The 20,281-nt window shown below is 40.3% G+C and overlaps 1 protein-coding gene across 2 annotated transcripts in view; it reads right to left on the reverse strand.

Annotated features, from left to right (window-relative positions):
- Positions 1 to 20,281, reverse strand: part of GRIP1 (glutamate receptor interacting protein 1) — a 691,569-nt gene that overhangs the window by 264,890 nt on the left and 406,398 nt on the right. Inside the window, exon 1 of one of the 2 annotated variants that reach the window (XM_081796205.1) lies at positions 12,263 to 12,332. The exons of the other annotated variant lie outside the window; for it this stretch is intronic. Within the exon in view, the coding sequence (XP_081652331.1) occupies positions 12,263 to 12,317 (55 nt within the window). The 5' untranslated portion in view covers positions 12,318 to 12,332. Of the gene's footprint in view, positions 1 to 12,262; positions 12,333 to 20,281 lie in introns of those variants that run through there. 2 annotated transcript variants of the gene reach the window in all.

Below are 20,281 nucleotides of genomic sequence, written 5' to 3' on the forward strand. Positions count from 1 at the left end.
TCTTTTTCTTGTTGGCAAAAGAGTACTTACATCTCTACTTCATTATTAATATATCCAATTTATTCATTAATTGTTGTAAGACATCCATGTTCTTTGGAAGATATTCTTCTGACTCTGGTCATATGTTCTAATTTGGATCGACTGTTCTCCCACTACATAACTACCATTCTGGGATATCTTTTCGCTGCTCTCTTACATCCATTGCTTGCTGAATTTCACAGTTCTCCTCTCATCTAGATTATGTGTGTGTGTGTGTGTGTATATATATATATATACACACACACACATATATATACATATACATATACATATATATGTATATGTATACATATATATGTGTGTGTGTGTGTGTGTCTGTATATATATATATATACAAATTACATATATATATATAATTTGTTGTTGTTATTTATTTTGAGAGAGACAGAGTGCTAGTGGAGGTGGGGCTGAGAGACAGGGAAAGAGAGAATCCCAAGCAGGCTCCATGATGTCAGCACAGAGCCTGATACAGGGCCCAGTCTCATGAATGGAGAGATCATGACCTGAGCTGAAATCAGAAGTCAGATGCTTAACTGACTAAGCCACCCAGGCACATGTGTGTGTGTGTGTGTATATATTATTTGCTTAAGTATATCCTCAGGTAGTTTTTTTCTAAAAGTGTATGTTGGATATAAACTGAATCATTATATGCCTAAAGATGTCTTTATTTTATGCTCACCTTTGATTTAAAGGCACAAAGGTTTAAAAGCAGAACTTTGAAAGCATCGAAGTAATGCTTTTTTTCTAGGATCTAGTGTCTTTTTTTTTTCTTTTTTTTTTAAATTTACATCCATGGTTCAACAATGATTTCAGGGGTAGATTCCTTAGTGCCCCTTACCCATTTAGCCCATCCCCCCTCCCACAACCCCTCCGGTAAACCTGTTTGTTCTCTATATGTAAGAGTCTCTTCTGTTTTGTTCCCCTCCCTGTTTTTATATTATTTTTGCTTCCCTTCCCTTGTGTTCATCTCTTCTGTGTCTTAAAGTCTTCATATGAGTGAAGTCATATGATATTTGTCTTTCTCTGACTCATTTCGCTTGCATCATACCCTTCAGTTCCATCCACGTAGTTGTAAATGGCAAGGTTTCATTCTTTTTGATTGTCCAGTAATACTCCATTATATATATACCACATCTTCTTTATCCATTCATCCATCGATGGACATTTGGGCTCTTTCCATATTTTGGCTATTGTTGATAATGCTGCTATAAACATGGGGGTGCATGTGCCCCTTCGAAACAGCATACCTGTATCCCTTGGATAAATACCTAGTAGTGCAATTGCTGGGTCATAGGGTAGTTCTATTTTTAATTTTTTGAGGAACCTTCATACTGTTTTCCAGAGTGGCTGCACCAGCTTGCATTCCCACCAGCAGTGCAAAAGGGATAGGATCTAGTGTCTTAAAAAGTCTGATACCAAATTGATTCTTATTCTTTTATAGGAAGTCTGTTTTTATTTATCATGACAAGCTCTTAGAATCTTTTCTTTTTCATAATGTCCTAGAATTTCGTGGGAATTTGTCTAGATCTTTTCTCAGTCATGCTGCTTAGGGCTCAATGGGCCCTTTCAATCTGAAAATATTCTTTAATTTCAGGAATTTACATCGATCATGTTATAATTTCCCAGCTGCTCCATCCTTCAAACAATCACCTTATTTTCCAACCCCCTTCTTTTTCCTAATGTCCCAAACCAACACAAGGTTGGAGCCTGTCTGTGCTCCATTGCCAGGAAGTATGACGTCCCCCTTCTACTGTTCTTATATTTGCTCTGGACGGCAATGTCTGCTTTAGTTTATCCACTTTCCATCTTTCAGAAATTTCTGAAAATCTCTGGTCTCTTGATATCATTCCTCCCGTTTTTGGAACTGTTTAGTTTCATGCTGACATTTGGGATGCAGCTGAGGGAAAAAATTTTTGGTCAGTGTGCCTTGAGCCCCTAATTCTTATATAGAATTTAACATTTGGGAGGCTTACATTTAAAACAAATATCATCTACATAAGAATATCGTTAGCAATTAATACTCTTGGAAACTGTCTTGATTCTGAGACTTTATAACTAAATCTTCAGTTTATGAACCAAATTTACTAACAAACCATTTAGAAAACAAAGGCAATAAATGAAATTCATTTTTGATCTTTATGAGGTCACCTAGCTTTAGAGAATGGGAAAGACTCAATTCAATCAGAAACTCTGTGGGGTCCTAGATATTCCCCAGATTGAATTCAACTGGGAATTCTGTCATGCAAAATTTAACAACAGTCTTGTCCTTCAGCCTCCAGCTCCCGGGTGCTATTCCTGGACTCCTGCCAGTATCTTCCCTAGACTGCTCTAAGAGGGCTTCGGGAGGAGGAGGAAAAGAAGGAGGGCATGGAACACCCCTCCAGTTAAAAAGGAAATTGGGAAATGAGCAGGTGAGAGAGGATGTTGCACCTCCTTGGAATAGTCCTGGGGCTTACTTCCTGATGTAATATGAAAATGTGAAAAATACTTTAAAAGTCAAGAGCTCTGGTGAAATGAAAGGAGTTACCTGAAACATTCTAAGTCCAAATAAACATGGGAGATTGATTAATCCAGGAGATCATTAGAAACTAACCCTATCCATTCAATATGGTTTTCTCTGCACCAAATAGTGTGGGTACTTGCTGGTGATATAATGATAAGTAAAGCATATATATTAACCTCATAGAATTCATAGTCTGATGGTTGCATACAGATTGACATATAATCAATCACTATCCCCATTTAGACAGCATAATGAAAAACATCTACAGAGGTTTTATGAACAGAGAGACCAGAGGTATCTATTCGATGGTGCGTTGGCAAGTGTTTAACCCCTGGCTTTCTGGGGTTCAGGCTTTGCCAATTTCCCTCATGTAAACACTCAAACCACAGCCAGTTTCAAGTTGACGTGCAGCAGCACACCATCGTATGATATTTTGGCCACACTGCTACACCATACGTTAAGAGGACAAGTAATCAAATCCAGTGAAGCAACACGTAGGTAATAATTGGAGAGTGATGAATTTTCAGTATTTATTACATTCGTTTTTAATACAATTTATTTCACTATACGTTAATATAAAACAATGTTTAATAATAGATGTGTTTCACAACCAGCCCACAAAACTCTTAAAAATTTGGCTGTAGGTTCTTACGCCAGTACAAGCTGGCTTCAGCAGACAGCTACCTGTAACTGGGGGACGGGGCGAAAGACATCCTGCAAGATACCAATGAGGATAAAACCCTTTATCATAAGCAGGTTAATGTCCATCGAACTTGGAAGGAGAAAGGTAACAAAAGGGAAGAGGGATCAGGGAGAAGAGCTGATCACGCCCAGAAAACCAGTGCACTCCACAGAGCCAAAGCAACACAGTTTACAACCCTGCTTTTTAAAGTCCGCTCTTGTTAAACAGTCACCTTTTGCTTAGCAGGGAGAGAGAGGTCGGGAGGAGTCAACTGGCCCTCAGGTCCTAGAATAGTAAGGGCAGGAAAATAACATGGAAACAAAACACTGCTTTTCCATCCCTGTCTGGACATTCTGTCTAGTTTATGATGATGTGGACTCCCAAGGGGGCAGCGGTGGGTTCACTCGATCAGTGGTTCACTAAACAAAATGGCCAAGTGAAAATCGTAAGTTGGTGGTGGTGCTCATTACTCAACGCAGAGCTGGGGGGCCAAGATTTGCTGAGACTATGATGGTGTTCTGCAGAATATGAGTGATCCAGGAGTCCAAAAGTAGTTGAGTCAATTGTCATTTTAGCTACATTTTAAAAAATCTTACCAAAATGTATATACTCAAACGTGTGATAATCCATATCAGGTTTCTTTTGATTGCAACTGACAGAAAACCCGTCTCTAGCTTAGTTTAGATGTTGGGGAAAATTATTAGCTAATATAACTGAAGAAGCCTAGGGGGGAGCTCAAGCTCACTTAAGGTAGTTCTTGACCAGAGGCTCAAGTAACGTCACCGGGACATGGTGTCTCTTTCTTTTGGCTCCATTTCCACTTTCAGATGGGCTCTGCCTTCAAAGTCACAGGAAGGCTAATCTGCTCAACTTCTCCAGCAGTTGAATAAAATTCCTGGGCTTGTCTCTGGCCAAAACATGTCTGATTCCAAAGGACTAGCGTGGTATCTCTATGAAGCTGCCTAAATGGTTAGGTCCCTGGCTCCCAAACTCATCTGCACAATACAATCACTGGGGATTTTTTGTAAAATTCTAAAGCATAGACCACACCCCAGTCAATTAAATCACAATCTCTGCATAGTGATGCAGGTGTCACTATTTTTTTTTTTAAGCTCCCCAGGGTGATTCCAATGCAGAGACAAATGTAGAAACCTCTGGATGAGGAGCTCATAAGAATATGAGGTTTTAGAATCTCCTTCTAATTTACTAAGATAGTCAGGTTAGGTTAATTTCCCTAATGCCCACCTCAAAAATCTTTCTTCCTATGCTTTCCCATCTTTGTGACAGAACGTCCCTCTGTTTGCCCAGGCTAGCAACCATCTGTATCCTCTATCTGCATTCTGTTCTCTCCCTCTCGCCCTGCCTTGCCTGGCTCCCAGAAATCATCCCTTCTCTTCTTTGCATCTTGAAGTTCATCTCTCTGCTGGCTCTTTCCTGGAGAAGTAAAGAAAATATGCTCAGATCTCTCCTATCCCATAATACCCTTCCCCATTCCCTGTGGCCCCACCCTCCACTCCCAGGGGCTACTGCCCAGCTGGCCTCACCTCTACTGTCCACCTTAGAAGAGGACTCTGTGCTCACAGCCTTATCATCTGCCTGTGGACATCACTATTCTGCTGAAACTGTTCTCTCAGAGGTCAGCAATGACCCACTTACAAAAGCAAATGGCTGTTTCTTTCCCTCTCTTTCTCACTGAAGGCTGCTCTCTGTCCCCTTTTTGAAATACTGTCCTTGCTTTGTTTTTTGGATATTATGGCATCCAATGCTCCTTCCCTCATTGTTTTTCTTTCTGCCACCTTTGTTAGCCTTGGACAAAATGGCTATGTATCCTAAACACATTTCTCAGGAAATATCTATCACGAGACTTGAAAGTCAAAATACACTAAGGCAACACTTTAGAACACAATAGAAATTCTTTGAAGATACTCAACACCACCACTTCTTAGAATGAAAGTCTGAAAACAAATTAGGGAGATATGCTAATTATGGAAATCCACATAACAGAATACTATCGACAATAAGTTTTCCTACAACAACTGTGTGCTGACATGCACAAATGGGTAGAATTTTAAGAAGAAAATGTAGGGGAAAAGCATGTATTGCACCTACAATAAAACTTCAAGTCTTATTAAAAAGCACACAGAATAAGTTGTAATCAAGTTGTCCCCTCTCCAAGGTTTCCAATGTAACACTGGCAACATACTGTTAGTGACGTGACATTAGATTCGAACTTTTCTTGAAACAAATTCAGTTTTGTTTTGAAAATCAAACAGAATTTGGTGGTACAAATTTCAATTATTGTGCTTTTTAATAACTGAGTTTGAATTATTAATGAGAAGCTTTTTGCCACTTTCTAATTGTTCCAAAGCTTCGTCTGAACTTAGGTGGTCACCACTGACTGAGAAATATGAGACCATTTTTTGTTTTTACTGCTTTTGTAATGGCAAGGTCAAAGTGTCTCTTCCCCTTTGAAAGGTGAAGCAACATCCTTCAAGCAGCTAACTGTAATAAACATCTGGTTCATTGCTTTTGTTTCGAATATATGTGGTATTGGAACTTTAATAAAGTAATTATAAAAGAAACTGTGCAGAAAATTTTCTTCTGTAGATTCATAATGCATAGATTATTAATATTTAGTTCAATGCACAACTCTCATGCATATGTACAAATAGTGCCAAGAGACTTAATATAAGAAAGAAAAAGAGAGAGAAGGATCTAAACATTGATTGCTCCCTATATTCCTACAAGTTTTCAGAATACCATATATTGCCTTCTCTCGAATGGTAGGAAATTACTAAAAATATGTTTTCTGCCAGAACAAGTGGGCTTTACTAAGATAAAAAACTTGAATAAATCAACTGCAATAGTAAATTAAAATTAAACTATTTTTCTATTGCTAACATGAGCATAAACATATGGCTTTTAATTTATAGATGGGGAAACTGAGATTCAAGGAGGAGGTTCCGTTCTTCTTCTTTTTTTTCCCCCTGTCACACAGGTTAAAAAAAAGAAAAGCTGGGACAGGATCACATATCTTCTCACTTTCAAGTCAATTCTATTTCCCCCAATACTGTGTGGAATGCTAAGGAATTAGAGATACACTGCCTTGGTTGATTCTAATATTCTAGGTGGACAGGTATACAGTCCCCATTCCCTTCTCCTATTCTAGAAAATGTGGCAAAAATGAAACACTGGGGCTCATTTTCCCCAAATGCCCAAGTTAACACATTAGAATGACCATCCTAAATTGGCCTTCCTTTTCCCAGTAACAAACCAGCTTTTCCTTCCTGATCAGCCACAGTTACATCAGAAGGGTATGGACTCCTTCTTGTTCATAGGAGGTTATGTGAGGGACAGCCAAATAGGCCCTCAGTAGGACAGGTGCCTCTTGCAAGGAGATAAAGCATTTCTAGTATGCAAGTCCTATGCAGAAGATGGGGGGTGGGGAGGGGAGAAATAAACCTGTAGCTATGAGAAGTCTAGCCAGTTTACAAAAGAAAACCTTCAGACCCACTAGGAGTAATATGGTCCAAGTCACTCACTGTAAACCCTCCAGAGCACTGGACTAGGAGCACAGCAGGAACTCCATCGCTGTCCCCACCATCAGTAGTACTTGGGGGAGAACAGCAAGACATGCCCGAGATCTGGTTGCAGAATTCTCAACTCTCCGTATTTATGACAGAAATATGTCCATGCCCTGACAACAGCTCAAACTCCAATCCAATCCAATCAATCTTATTTTCTGAGACAACGTTTAAGTGCATGGTATTTTAAAAAGGTTATAGGCTGGAATGATAAGCTGGTTTTGGTAGGATGAAATTAAGCGGTAGAGGCAAAGGAGAAAGGATATGTTTCAGGTGAGGTTTGAAAAGGGATGGAAAGTTAATGAGGTGGAGAGATACAGTCAAACTGTTCCAGATGGCAGGGTCTGACAGAGGAGGCCAGCGAGGGTTAGCAAAAGGAATGAGGATGGGGAGATGGGAGAATGGGGTCCAGCAGAGAGAGGGCATTCTCAACCTAGATGATAATCAATTCTGAATCACATCACAGAGTGGATAAGGAGCCATTAGAAAGGAACGCTGGAGGACCCGGGAGACCAGACGCAGACAGATGGGGAAGTGAGGAGGGACCTAAACAGAAAATTTGAGGCTATCGGAAGAGGAACAATCATGTGCAGAACAATGACACGAGCTCAATGACTGATACAGAGTTCCTTGGATTAAAAGAATGTAGCAGAAAGCGAAGGGCTAAGAAGTATTTTTCCTCCTCCGTTAAGACAAAAAAGATTAAGTGTATTGTTGCAGTGGGTTGAGATTGCACCTAGGAAATGAATTTCTGAGTAGAAAAAAATTAAACATTGGTTGAGTGTCAATCAAAGAACCTCAGAGTTTAGAGGGACTCGGAGGTCACTTGAATAATCCTTTGGAAGATTATCAGACACGTTGTGAGATTGTTCTTGTTGGGGAGAATTAAGAATGAGATTGCTGGCTGTCCAAGATAGTTGAGTTGCAGTTCTCTCAGGAGACAGGTCCTAGATTAATGTCTGACCTTCCGTTTCAAGCATGACGAGTCTGTGATTGGGGGAAGTGTAAGGAGCAAAGACTGAAGGGAAGAGAATGTGGATGTGATCGGAACAAAGTCTGTTAGTCCTGCTCAGTGCCAGCGGATACAGTAATGCCCAGGCATGCTCAAGAGGAAGAAGAGAAAGGGTGGCAAGGTTTGGAGGAGGGAGATCAGGAAGGAGAAAGGGGCAGACAGAAAGAAAAGAAGCCCAGCAGGGAGCGGTTGGATGCCAGCCACGAACGCCTCACTCAGACACCTCATTGAGATGCAGGTCAACAGGGCTGCCTGTATAGTAAGCTAACGGGACAGGGGCCGAGATAGTTAATTCTAATTCAGGCCATATGTGTGCTTGGGAAGAGAGAGGAAGGGAAGGCAAGTAGAAAGTAAAATGACACTTAGGCCAGCTACGATTTGGGAATCGACAGTAAAACGAAAGCAGAGATGTTTGGACCCAAGTTTTGAGGCAGTAGAGAGAAGACAGGAAGATTAAAATGAGTGGCGACAAAAGATAAAAGGTGCCGGGGGCCAGGCTCCCCGTGGAACATCAGTAAATACTTATTGGCTGATGTTGACTTTGGTAGACAGAGTAAAGCCTGGGAGAGGAAAATGCCATCGCCAATGGGGTATGACAGTTCAGACCTGTGGACCCCAAGCGGTGGCATCTGAGAAAGAAGTCAAGTCACACCCAGTTATCACCACGGACAACGACGCTACGCGCAAGAGGCCAACCAGTCTCAAGGAAAAAGAAATGGCGAAATCCTGACAAGAGAGAACGAACAAAGCCTGTCGAAGCTGTGAAAATACATTCCCTTCTCAGAGAGTCTGTTCACTTCTCTTGAGGTACCGTAGCCCCAGGCAGAGAAGGCAGGACTCGCAGAGGTAGTGGTGGTCAAGCGGGCCAAGAGTCTTGCTTTACTTGCTCAAGAAAACTCCTTCGTCAGATGTGGCAAGAAAGCTGAGACAATGTTATTTTTGACTTTGGCTCCAAGGCCAGGTAATCACAGGCAGTCTCATTATGAAGGACGGGGAAAGGAGCAGGGGCAGAAGACAGCCTCTCTTCTCTAGATTTCAATACCAGGGGTAAAAGAATGTTTCTGATGGTGTTTGGTCTATTGTTGGCCCAAAGTTCCCCTCATACTGGTAGGGACAGGCCTTTCCTACTGGTAGGGACAGGCCTTTCGGGTGAAGGTTATTTTCTTCTGGCTCTACCTTGGTAGAGGACCAATAAGGCAAACAAATTGAAACAGTCCCCTGAAGCCTTAATAAGAAAAACACTCGATTCCCAAATCTGAGAAGTGTTAGGTTCACCTAAAACACATTCTGCTGCAATACTGTGGGCCATGCTTCTGTATGGGATGATCCTTTAAAATTATTCTCAGATAGGGGCGCCTGGGTAGCTCAGTCGGGTTAAGTAGCCCACTTCAGCTCGGGTCACGATCCCACTGTTCATGAGTTTGAGCCCCGCCTCCGGCTCTGTGCTGACGGCTCAGAGCCTGGAGCCTGCTTCGGATTCTGGGTCTCCCTTGCTCTCTCTCTGCCCCTCCCTCCCCCACTCGCGCTCTGTCTCTCCCTCTCAAAAATTAAATAAACATTTAAAAAAATTTAAAATTATTCTCAGATAAAGAACCACTTATTTACTGTTAAAAACACATTGATTAAAAAATGCTTGATACGCCTATAAAAAGCCCAGCCCAGGATTCTAGTGCAAAAAATGGTAGTGCCTGGAACACACAGTAGGTACTCAACAGTTAACTGTTAAATGGACAAGAGAGAGACGGATGAAGAACCTAACGACCCAAACAAACTACTAAGAGTGTGGGTATGTGTAGAAAATGTGTTCCTTTACTTGCACTCTTTTCTCCTTAAGAGACTTAAAAAGACAGTGCAATTGCCCTATGATTTTGGGAAGACATCAAGCACATATAATAGCAAGGCAGTTTCGGAGACATGAAGCACATCTCCCCTCCCCTTGGCCCAAGGTCTGGATAAGGTTCTAGCCACCGGGGGTCTAGTTAAGAACTTGAAGCATTTGCTAAGAGCTCCCAGAGAATTCAACAGTCCTACCAATTCCAACTATGCAAATTCTGTTCATTTTACCAAACAATTACTGTGAGCCTACCACATGCAGGGCACTGTGCTAAATATCTGGGGAAGGTATAGTAGTTGCCGTCCTCAGTGAGTACAAAAAAATACATGTGTTTGGGGGGTGCGAGTGAGGGTGTGGAAACTGTGTGGTGAGGAGGATGAGACAAGAAAGAAAGGAACTTCATCCTAGTGCAAATCTACCCATCATCCCCTCCCTCGCGCCGCCCCCCCCCAAAAAAAAGAAACCAAAAACAAAGAAGGAGCATTAAGATTGTAATTACCTGTTTTGCCCTCTAGGATTTTGGTGGTTTCCTGTCTCCCGCTTAACTTGTATTTCTTGGTTTTATTATTACAGTCTAAGAACAACAGCACCACAGAGAGGGGTGGGGTTCAAAGAACTCAATGAACAGTAGTATTGGTGAGCCTTGAACCTGGTTGACAGAGCTGGGAGTGGACCGCAAGGTAAGGTGCTGCACTACTCAGACACAATGTTTCACATCCCTGCCAATGATTCACATGCAGTCAGACACAAGAGAAGTCAAATTATGGCAAACTTTCTACATATAGATTTTATTTGAGTCATTAATTGGCAGCTAAGCTAAGTACCAAACAGAAAACAGCAGATGTAAAGATTTTGGGGGGGAAAAGTGAAATGGCAACTATAGAGAAGGTATCAATACTTAACTCATTTATCAAGGTTTTTCACAACTCTCTTAGTAAACATTTAAATCTCCTTCCACTGCAGGGGACCAATGCTTCCAGAGGACTCCAAAAACTGGTAATAGTTAAAAACAAAATGTTTGTAACAACATTGCTTGGGTTCACTGTGGTTCCAGTAGGTAGGATTTAAAAAAGAAGTTCTGATACACATGACTAAAAATGATTGCTTCATGATTATAACATAAGAGGAGCATCAACTTCTCAACATCGAGACAAGAAGATGCTAAAATCAGTTAAGAAAAGAACTTTTTAGGTTAAGAGTCCTGTCTTTAAAAGTCTTAGCCAAAACCATAACATAAAGGATATTTTTTAATAGTGATTCACAAACAGAAATTCTATGTTTATACCAATTGCAGAGGATAAAGTCAAAACAGAATTTACCATCTTGTGCTAACAGCCTCATTTAAAATGGATAGTCTTTCCTATATTTTCCCCAAAGTACCATTTAAAAAGACTTGTTCTGTTATCCAAACAACTTGCAAATGCATTCAGTAAGTTGGGCTACAGTATTTATTCTCTTTCCTATTATTGACTCAAGATCTATTTCTCACTATTTGCTTTGTGCTCATTCTTCTGCCAAATAAAATATTAATTGCATTTTTAGCTGCACTGCTGGTGATCAAAGAACTCTGATATGTCAAGCTAAACTGATAGAAATAGCATCCATTAACATATTTATAGGTTCAGAGCTTCTAGTGCATAATTACACCCATTAATTACTTGACAGTAGTCTATATTATAGGCTAAAAAAGAAAGACATTTGCAGGTACACAAATGGTAAAGTGTTCTTTTTTTAATAATAAATTATCACTAAAGAATGTTCTATCTCAAGGAAAGAAAGCAAAAGGGCTCACATGTCTATCTGTACGTAGCCAGGACAGAATTTTAAAGCAACGATTCACTAACTTTGGGACAGAATGCACACAAAGTAAAATCAGATGGCATAGAGTGATTTCAAAGAAAAGCATAATGTGAATATTACAGAGAGATGTGATTGATATCTTAGAGTTCTAAGAAAGACAATCTCAAGCCAGTAATTCTTGACGATAAGATACAGAGCAACGGTTTTTACTTGCAAATAAACTTCTTCAAATATCACACAGGACCCGAGCATTTCAAATTACCTACATTTCTGAACATGCAATTCTAACACGTAGGGAAAAAACCAGAAAGCTGTCCTTGGAGAAAGCTCATGAGATGTTAGAAATTAATAGAATAAACAACGGTTCTGTAGATTCACCAGCTGTGCGCGTCCTGAAGCTGCCAGCTGCATTTAGTACATGTATCATGCAAAGGACGGTAACACACACTTGATTCCTCTTGACCAGTTAATCAGTATGCAAAATGACGGTTTCTCATATTAACTTCAGCACCGGACCCAAACACATTTTCTTTTCAGCAACGAACGAAGAAGTCGTTACGAAAAGGAAAGGCAATCGCACAAGCTACATTTTCTCCCCCTAATTTCAGCATGAACACGACCGGGACGTAAGGATGAAAAGCAAAGCCGACTCCACCTGTACCTATATGTCTGTACATATCTCACTGAGTTCTTTGTTGCCTGACAATAAATTGTAAAGGCAGTCCTATTTGAAAGTAAAAACCGTTACACTGTGTTTACAGGCTACTGCACCAGACTGGCTGAGCGAATAACAAGGAAATCACGGTACCTTTTGCAAGTCGCCTCAGAATCTGACAACGGCATTTAAAAGAGACAGCTATCATTCTTGCTCACTGCCTTCTGTGGCAAAGTGTACTCAGGGCTCTGCTCTGGTGGCTGCAGCAGCAGCATATGAATTCCTTGTGCACATACCAGGAGAAAGGTAGTCCCAGTGGGGAGTGACAAAGCTTAATTCCTCTTGGCTGATGCAGAGGTCCGCTCCGTGTCATCTGGCAAAGCTGTGTCATTCACTACTACTAGCCCTGCCCGCCCGCCCCAGCCTCCTCCCCCTGCACAATCACAATAGCTTAGAAAGTAAGGCTGTTTCGATAGCAACAAAGCACCAAATTGTGGAAAGCAGGGATAAGGCTGGGAGAGGAGCCATTCCATAAATCTAATACTAAGCACTGAGCGATGCATTCAGTTTTAGGCAAAGGGCTATGTATTCCAGCCGATTCAGCTACCCCCGCTCCCTTCCGTCTCAGCATGAAGTCAGGGTGCTTTATGTGTCTCATTTCACTAGAAATGTTACTGAGATGCTCGCACTCTCACTTTACAAAGAAATGCATGTATCATATACCATGTTTTCTTAACAAGAATGGAAGGCAAAGGAGGGAGGCAGTTTATCTTCGGGATTCAGTAGAAAACAGGAGGGAAAGAGCCCTATAACAGAGTCAGAAAGACCTATTTGGCACTTTGCAAATCTGTGGGGGCAAGGCAGTCTAGCTTTGGAGAAGAAATGCAGCAAGGGCTAAGGAAAAGGGCTCAGGCAAGGGGGCCATCAGGCAAATGGAGTCCCAGCCCCCTTAATTACCCTTTCCAAAAAAAAAAAAAAAAAAAACTTGGCTGGAGAGCAACACAATGAAGACTGTTTCTAAAGATACCAGGAATAAATGCAAACAAGGCCAAGTATTTCTATTTTTAATGTACTTTATCATCCTATTTCCCAAACAACTCTCCACCAAGCCATTCTTCTCATTATGCAAATAAAACAGTCTTGCGACACTGCAGATATTCATGAGTATCTGCTCCAGTGGCGTGAAGAGGAAATTAACAAACCCCTCACAATCCATTCACAAAATGACAGGAAGGAGGGGCACATTTCTTCATCTGTTTGCACCGGCCTACTCACCATTGAGTCAATACAAACTAACATTTGGTATGGAATTTTAATCAAAACCCAAGAATCTCCCACAGGAGTTAACACAAACATTCAGAGCCCCCCCCCCCCCAAAAAAAAATCACAGTTGGTCAGGAACTTAAAAAAATTAGCAGTTAGTCAAAATGAAAAGATATATCACTGTCCAAACTATTTGATTAATATTTCTAGGACTATATGAATTATTCAAATGGTCTTATTCTCTACTCTAAGGCTGTAAAAAAAACCTTCCAAGCTGGTTTCTAAAATAACATCCAATATTCCAAATTTAGCGATAAAACTTTCTCCTCTTCATTCATAAATTCCAGATTAAGTCAAACAATTTCAATCTGCCAATACTGAAAAGCATATGCTATTTGGGGTCCAATAGAAAAATAATATCTGTGTGAAAAATAACAATATCGTAAGCATCTACTTTAAAGGTTTTTGAAAAGAACAGAATTCCCTGACCAAAGATGGTCTAGCTAAAGCAGTCAGCTACTACTAATCAATAGGAAAGTACATTAAATGGATTGTATTGCAGAATCAAATTTTTATAACTGTTTCAATTAGCATAAATCTGTTTTTGCATTTCAACCCATCTCATTTTCATCTTTATTAGGTCATCCCTAGAAATATGTTAGCCTTCTTGATTTTTTTTTTTTTTTTGCTTTGATAGAAATGTACCTTAGTGCTAGAGAATTGGGTTATTAGCGAAAGTGAGATAAATATTTATAGTTAGGTCTTTCAAAGATCCTTCCCCAAAACTAACAGCTTTCTTGCAATCTAGGTACTCGGAATATGCAGCTGTCAAATAGCAAATCTTGCCTGGGGAGTATCACCACTCCAGCCCATTTTATTAATGTCTATTCAAATAAAACTCAGAATCATACAGGAATCTCTTGCCCCCTCCTGTTATGCTTACTCAGATCTAATTTGCTTCTTCCTTAAGGCTAAAGTGATCAAATATTTCCTCTTTTACTAGAATGCTCAATTGCTTTTTAAAAGCTCTGTCTTCTGGTCCTAAGAAAGATCCTAAGAACTACTAAAATATCTACTTTTCTGGCAGGAGAAAAAAACCCTATCCTGGAGCCCTTTGAAAGGTTCCTGGAGGCTCAAATTAGGGGATTTTTTTTTTCTCTTTGGAAATTATGGCTGCCAATCCACATATATCCTATTAAACAGCTCAGGCTCAGCTCCAGGAATCTTACAGAAATAGAGGCATCCCGGACTGACCCTTTTCTAGGAAATGAAGGAATCTGCCACTTGTGTCTACCTTCTTCCATTTTTGGCCTCTCTGGTCCTCAGAGATTTCCCTGGGAGCCATTCCCAGCTCTGCCTTCTTATCCTAAGCCCTTCACCTAATTCGACCCTAGCCTCACATCCTGGACTCTAATGCTCACAGAACAGCTTCCAGCAGGCAAGTTTTTCTATCCCAAAACTTACTGGCCTGTCGGACAAAGGTCTCAAGTGGGCAAGACCACGGTCTCCTAACATAAGCTACCACTGGGCAGAGTAACCTGCCTTTCTCAGCCACCACTTTAATAGAAGTATGTGTCTTTGGAATCCTATAATCAACTGCGACAATTACGATGGCCCAGCTGTCTCGCCAGCCCAAACTTAACAGCATGCTCTTTGAGGGTCACCATGTGGGAACTGTAGAGATACAAGCAGGCAAAATGGTATAATACACATATCTGATTAAGCTCCAAAGTGATCTGGAAAACAGCTGATGAAGTGTACTCCTCTTTTCTTAAAAATACCCTCAATATATGAAAACATGTGCTTGCTGGATTTAAGGTTGATTATTCCCTTAAAATGATAATTTTTATTTTAGGGTTTCTTTCAAATATTAGTTTTCTTAAGAGAGAGAGAGAGAGAGAGAGAGAGAGTGTGTGTGTGTGTGTGTGTGTGTCTGTGTGTGTGTTTATAAAGCACTTTCACACACAATGCATCACTGGAATGACTCCCTTATGGGTTTTGTTCCTGATAAGGAACCTGGTTCTCAGAGCATTTTTCATCAAAGTCACTCAGCTACTAAGTTGCAAAGAACTAGAAAGAATCCAAGGCTTCTCACCCTGGCTGAATATTCTTTCTACTCTTTACTTTTTTACTATGCCTCTTTTCCACGGATAGAAAACGTAATCCTGATTACAGGGGGAAAATCCCATTAACAAAGACCATTTCTATGCAGTTATGTTTTATGATAGGAGGCAAATCTAGAGTCTACCGTTTCAACCACCCCTTCTTCTCTGCCCTCACCCATGCCCCGCTGAGGTGCAGCCAGTGTATCTACAACCACAGTGACCAAAAGGATGCAGAAACTGGAGGCAGTTAAGACAGGTTCCTCCAGGGAGCAGAGTGGTATCTTTGTCATACTTGTGTTTAAATATTTTATTTTTAATTTTTTTTTATTTTTTTTTTTTGAGAGAGGGAGAGACAGAGTGAGTGGGGGAGAGGCAGAGAGAGAGGGAGACGGAATCGGAAGCAGGCTCCAGGCTGTGAGCTATCAGCACAGAGCCTGACACGGGGCTCGACCTCACGAACGCTGAGATCATGACCTGAGCTGAAGTCAGACACCTAACCGAATGAACCACCCAGGTGCCACCCCCCTTTTTAAAAACAAAATGAATGTAAATATTTTAGGATCACTGTCAGTGACAGTATGGTACAAATTACCTTATCCTGCTACTTTTTCTCATCTCCTTGATTCTTACCTTTCTTCTGTGTAAAATCTCCACCCCCCAAAATAAACACTGCTGTTTGCAGATTCTTCTGATTCTTAAATTTTTTTATGTTTACTTTTTTTATTTTTGAGAGAGAGAGAGAGAGACAGACAGACAGACAGACAGACCGTGAGCGGGGAAGGGGAAGAGAGAGAGAGGAGACACAAGATCCGAGGCAGGCTCCAGGCTCTGAGCTGTCAGCTCAGAGCCCAGCGGGGTTCAAACTCATGAACTGCGAGATCATGACCTGAGCCGGAGTCGGCACTTAACCGACTGAGCCACCCAGGTGCCCCCAGTTCTTCTGATTCTTAATAAATCATAAGTCACAAGTTTCCTGCCATATACTTCTACCTGGGAAATTCATTAAAAAAAACAACAACAACAATGGGGTCAACTCCACAAACAAATACCCCACTACTTTATATTACTAGAATCAACTTGATTAAAGTACACACATACTGTGTACTTTCCTCTTCATTTCAACTGATTTTGTAAGTCCGTCACAAATACATTTCATAGATCCTACTTGTTTGATTATTTAGCTATTACCTTTCTTTTTCTTTGGATGCAATTGATTGAAATTGTTTAACATGGTCAGGCCATTATTTAGACAGCACACGATATCTTGAATCAGCTAGTATTGAATCAGTATACTGATTTTTTCCCTCTCACACTTGGCAGCTGTTAGGCATCTCCCAAATCTTTAGAGCATTTTAGAACACAGTGTTCTCGGAGGTCTCAAAATGTGACCAGGACGTCTTTTTCAGCTACTTACCGGCAATCTTGTTGACTCATCCACAGCTTATTATAACCAGTCGTTTTTAGTTTCCTTCTCAAAGATGTTGAGAGTAACTATGATCCTCACACATATTCTAATTCTCGTGACCACTGTCTGCCACTCAGTTCACGGAGTGTGTCAGTGTGAGACCAAACATTTAGACTGGACTCCAGACACAACCTGTCATCGCCAAGCTGCAGCTGAGGACTACTGAGAAACAGGAAAAGCAAGACTTAATTTGCTGATAGAGGTTCTAAGGGTGTGAAGATTTGGTGTAATTGCCCAAGACAGGATTTATAAGGCATTTTTTAACAAATATTTTATGAGAAAACATTTGTGTAGAAGTAATGATGCGCTTTAGGAAGTGTCATTAGGACATACTCTGGCAAATCTGGGGTGATTAAAAAGCACTTAGTGGCTCTGAGCCCCTGGTGTGCCATGCTATAAAAGGGAGGGTATAATGCACACTTTATGTGTTATTTGCTTATCTCGTTAGGGCTCTGAAGCTCTTCACGGGGCCAGGGGAAGAAGGTTGCCTGCAGTTAACATGAGAAGGCCAGGAAAGCCCCCATAAAAGTAAGAACTTTAGAGATTTTTCAGTTAAAAGTATCTGGTTGGAAATGTTAAAGAATGGAATATGTAGAGAACGAGAAATGCAGCACAAGAGGAAACCTGCCAGAAATCAACCCTACAAAAGACCAGGTTAAATCAAATATTTACTGGGGCACAGTTAAGACAGAAGACAGAAGATGGTGCAGTGGCCAAAAGCCCAGGCTTTAGAATCAAAATGGCTTTGAGTTGTGCTTTACCACTAAATGGCCAGGTGACATAAAGCGAGTGAGTGAACCTCTCATTTTTCATTTCTAAAATGGTGAAAATCATTTCCCAGCTTGTTTTAATAATTCATTGAGCTATTTACGTAAAATGCCTAGAACAGAGAATAGTAAAAAAATTCATTAGTTTTTATGTATTTGGTAGGGAATACAATGATAAAATTTGGCATTTGGTTACAGAGCTCAGGCTCTTGAGGTAGGGCTGGGGTTAATAACAACTAAAATGATCCCTTTTCTGTGAAGTCTTCCATGATTGCAGTGGCATGAAGTAATTGCCTTCAACTCCTGTTTTCCTGCCCTCATCTCTCCTCCTTCTCCCACTCCTGAATGATGGCATTTCCCCAAATTCGGTCAGAGCCCCTTACCTCATCTGCAGCATTGTATCTACTCCAGACTCCAGCGGTCACCTCTCTACTTTGACTCCCAAAGCTTGGCCTTCAACTCAATCTTGCTCTCATTCCAAACCTCATTCCCGGATCCTTGATTCCCAGATCTGTGGCACCCTTCATAGACATCTCAGATTATCCTGGAATCCAATCTCACCCCTCATTTTGTCCCCAACAGGATGGCTTCTCCTCTTCCATGAACCCGCTAATCACCACCCTCTTCCTTTATAGTCATTCCTTTCAAATCCACCAGTAAAACCCCTCTCAACATTCTCCCCTCTGAGTGCCAGCATCTGGTTGAAACCTGCATAGTCACTATACACAGAAGTCTTCTCTTGCAAACATTTATTGACTGTTCTGTTCTAGACACTGGGGCATTGGGCCGCATACTAGGTATGCCAGTGAACTCATCCTAGAATCAGTGGCCAACAGTTTTTAAAATTTTTATTAATATCTGAGTAGGTCTTGGGGGCAGCATTACTTTTCAAATTTTGCAGTATTAGTCAAACTTTTTTTTTAGGGCAAAATTAGAGGGTACTTTATGTAAATAATCTCATGTATTACGACAACAGATTGCCCAGGTTATGCCAAATACCTTGACCAACAATTTGCAGATCACCTGGAGGTAGTATGTTATTTCAAGAATGAAGAAAAGTGGGCTACATCAAGTAAAAAAGCTTCTGCACAACAAAGAAAACCATCAGGAAAATGAGAAGGCAACCCACTGAATGGGAAAAAATATTTGCAAATCATATATCTGATAAGGGGCTAATACTCAGAATATATAAAGAACTCTTACAACTCAATAGCAAAAAAAATCTGACTGCTTTGAAGGGGCACATGTACCCCAATAGTTACAGTAGTATTATCAAGAATAGCCAAACTATGGAGAGAGTCCAAATGTCTGTCAATTGATGTGGTATACACACACACACACACACACACACACACACACACACACACAATGGAATATTACTCAGCCATCAAAAAGAATGAAATCTTGCCATTTGCAATGACATGGATGGAGCTAGAATGTAATCCAAGCGAAGTAAGTCAATCAGAAAAAGACAAATGCCATATGATTTCATTCACATGTGGAATTTAAGAAACAAAACATGAATATAAGGGAAGTGGGGGGAAGAGAAGAAAAGCAAACCAAGAGACCCTTAATGATAGAGAACAAACTATGGGTTGATGGAGGGAGGTGGGTGGGGGATGGGCTAGATGGGGGATGGGTATTAAAGTGGGCACTTGTTATGATGAGCACTGGGTGTTGTATGTAAGTGATGAATCACTTAATTCTACTCCTGAAACCAATATTGCACAGTATTTTAACTAGAATTCAAATTAAACTTAAATTAAAAAACCTGACTAAAAATAGGTACAGGACCCGAATAGACATTTTTCTAAAGAAGACATACATATAATAAACAAATACATGACAACATCACCAATCATCAGGAAAATGACAATCAAGTCTACAGTGAGATATTACCTCACACCTGTTAGAATGGCTATTATTGAAAAAAGACAAGAAATTACAAGTGTTGACGAGGACGTGAATAAAAAGGGAACCCTTGCACACTGTTGGTAGAAACATAAATCGGTGCAGTGACTGTGGAAAACAGTATGGAGATTCCTCAAAAAATTAAAAATAGAACTACCATATGATACAGCAATTCTACTTCTGGGTATTTATCTGAAAAAAAAAACCCCACTAATTTGAAAATAAATTTGCACCTCCAGGTTCATGCAGCATTATTTACAATAGCCAAGAGAAGGAAACAACCTAAGTGTCCATCAATGGATATATGAACAAAGAAATATATATATATATGTATATATATATATATGTATATATATATATGCATATATGTATATATGCATATATATGTATGTGTGTGTGTAGGGTTATATACATATATGCATATAATGGAACATTATTCAGCCATAAAAAAGACTGAAATCTTGCCATTTGTGACAACATGGAATGGACCTTGAAGGCATTATACTAAGTGAAATAAGTCAGACAGAGAAAGACATATATGTATGATCTTACTTACATGCGGAATCTAAAAAACAAAACAAAACGAATCTCATAAGTATAGAAAACAGATGAGGCAAGTGATGGTGAGTGAGTGAAATGGGTGAACAGGTCAACAGGTACT

Source organism: Panthera onca, chromosome B4 (genome assembly GCF_046562875.1).
Source record: "Panthera onca isolate mPanOnc1 chromosome B4, mPanOnc1 haplotype 2, whole genome shotgun sequence".
Taxonomy (NCBI): domain Eukaryota; kingdom Metazoa; phylum Chordata; class Mammalia; order Carnivora; family Felidae; genus Panthera; species Panthera onca.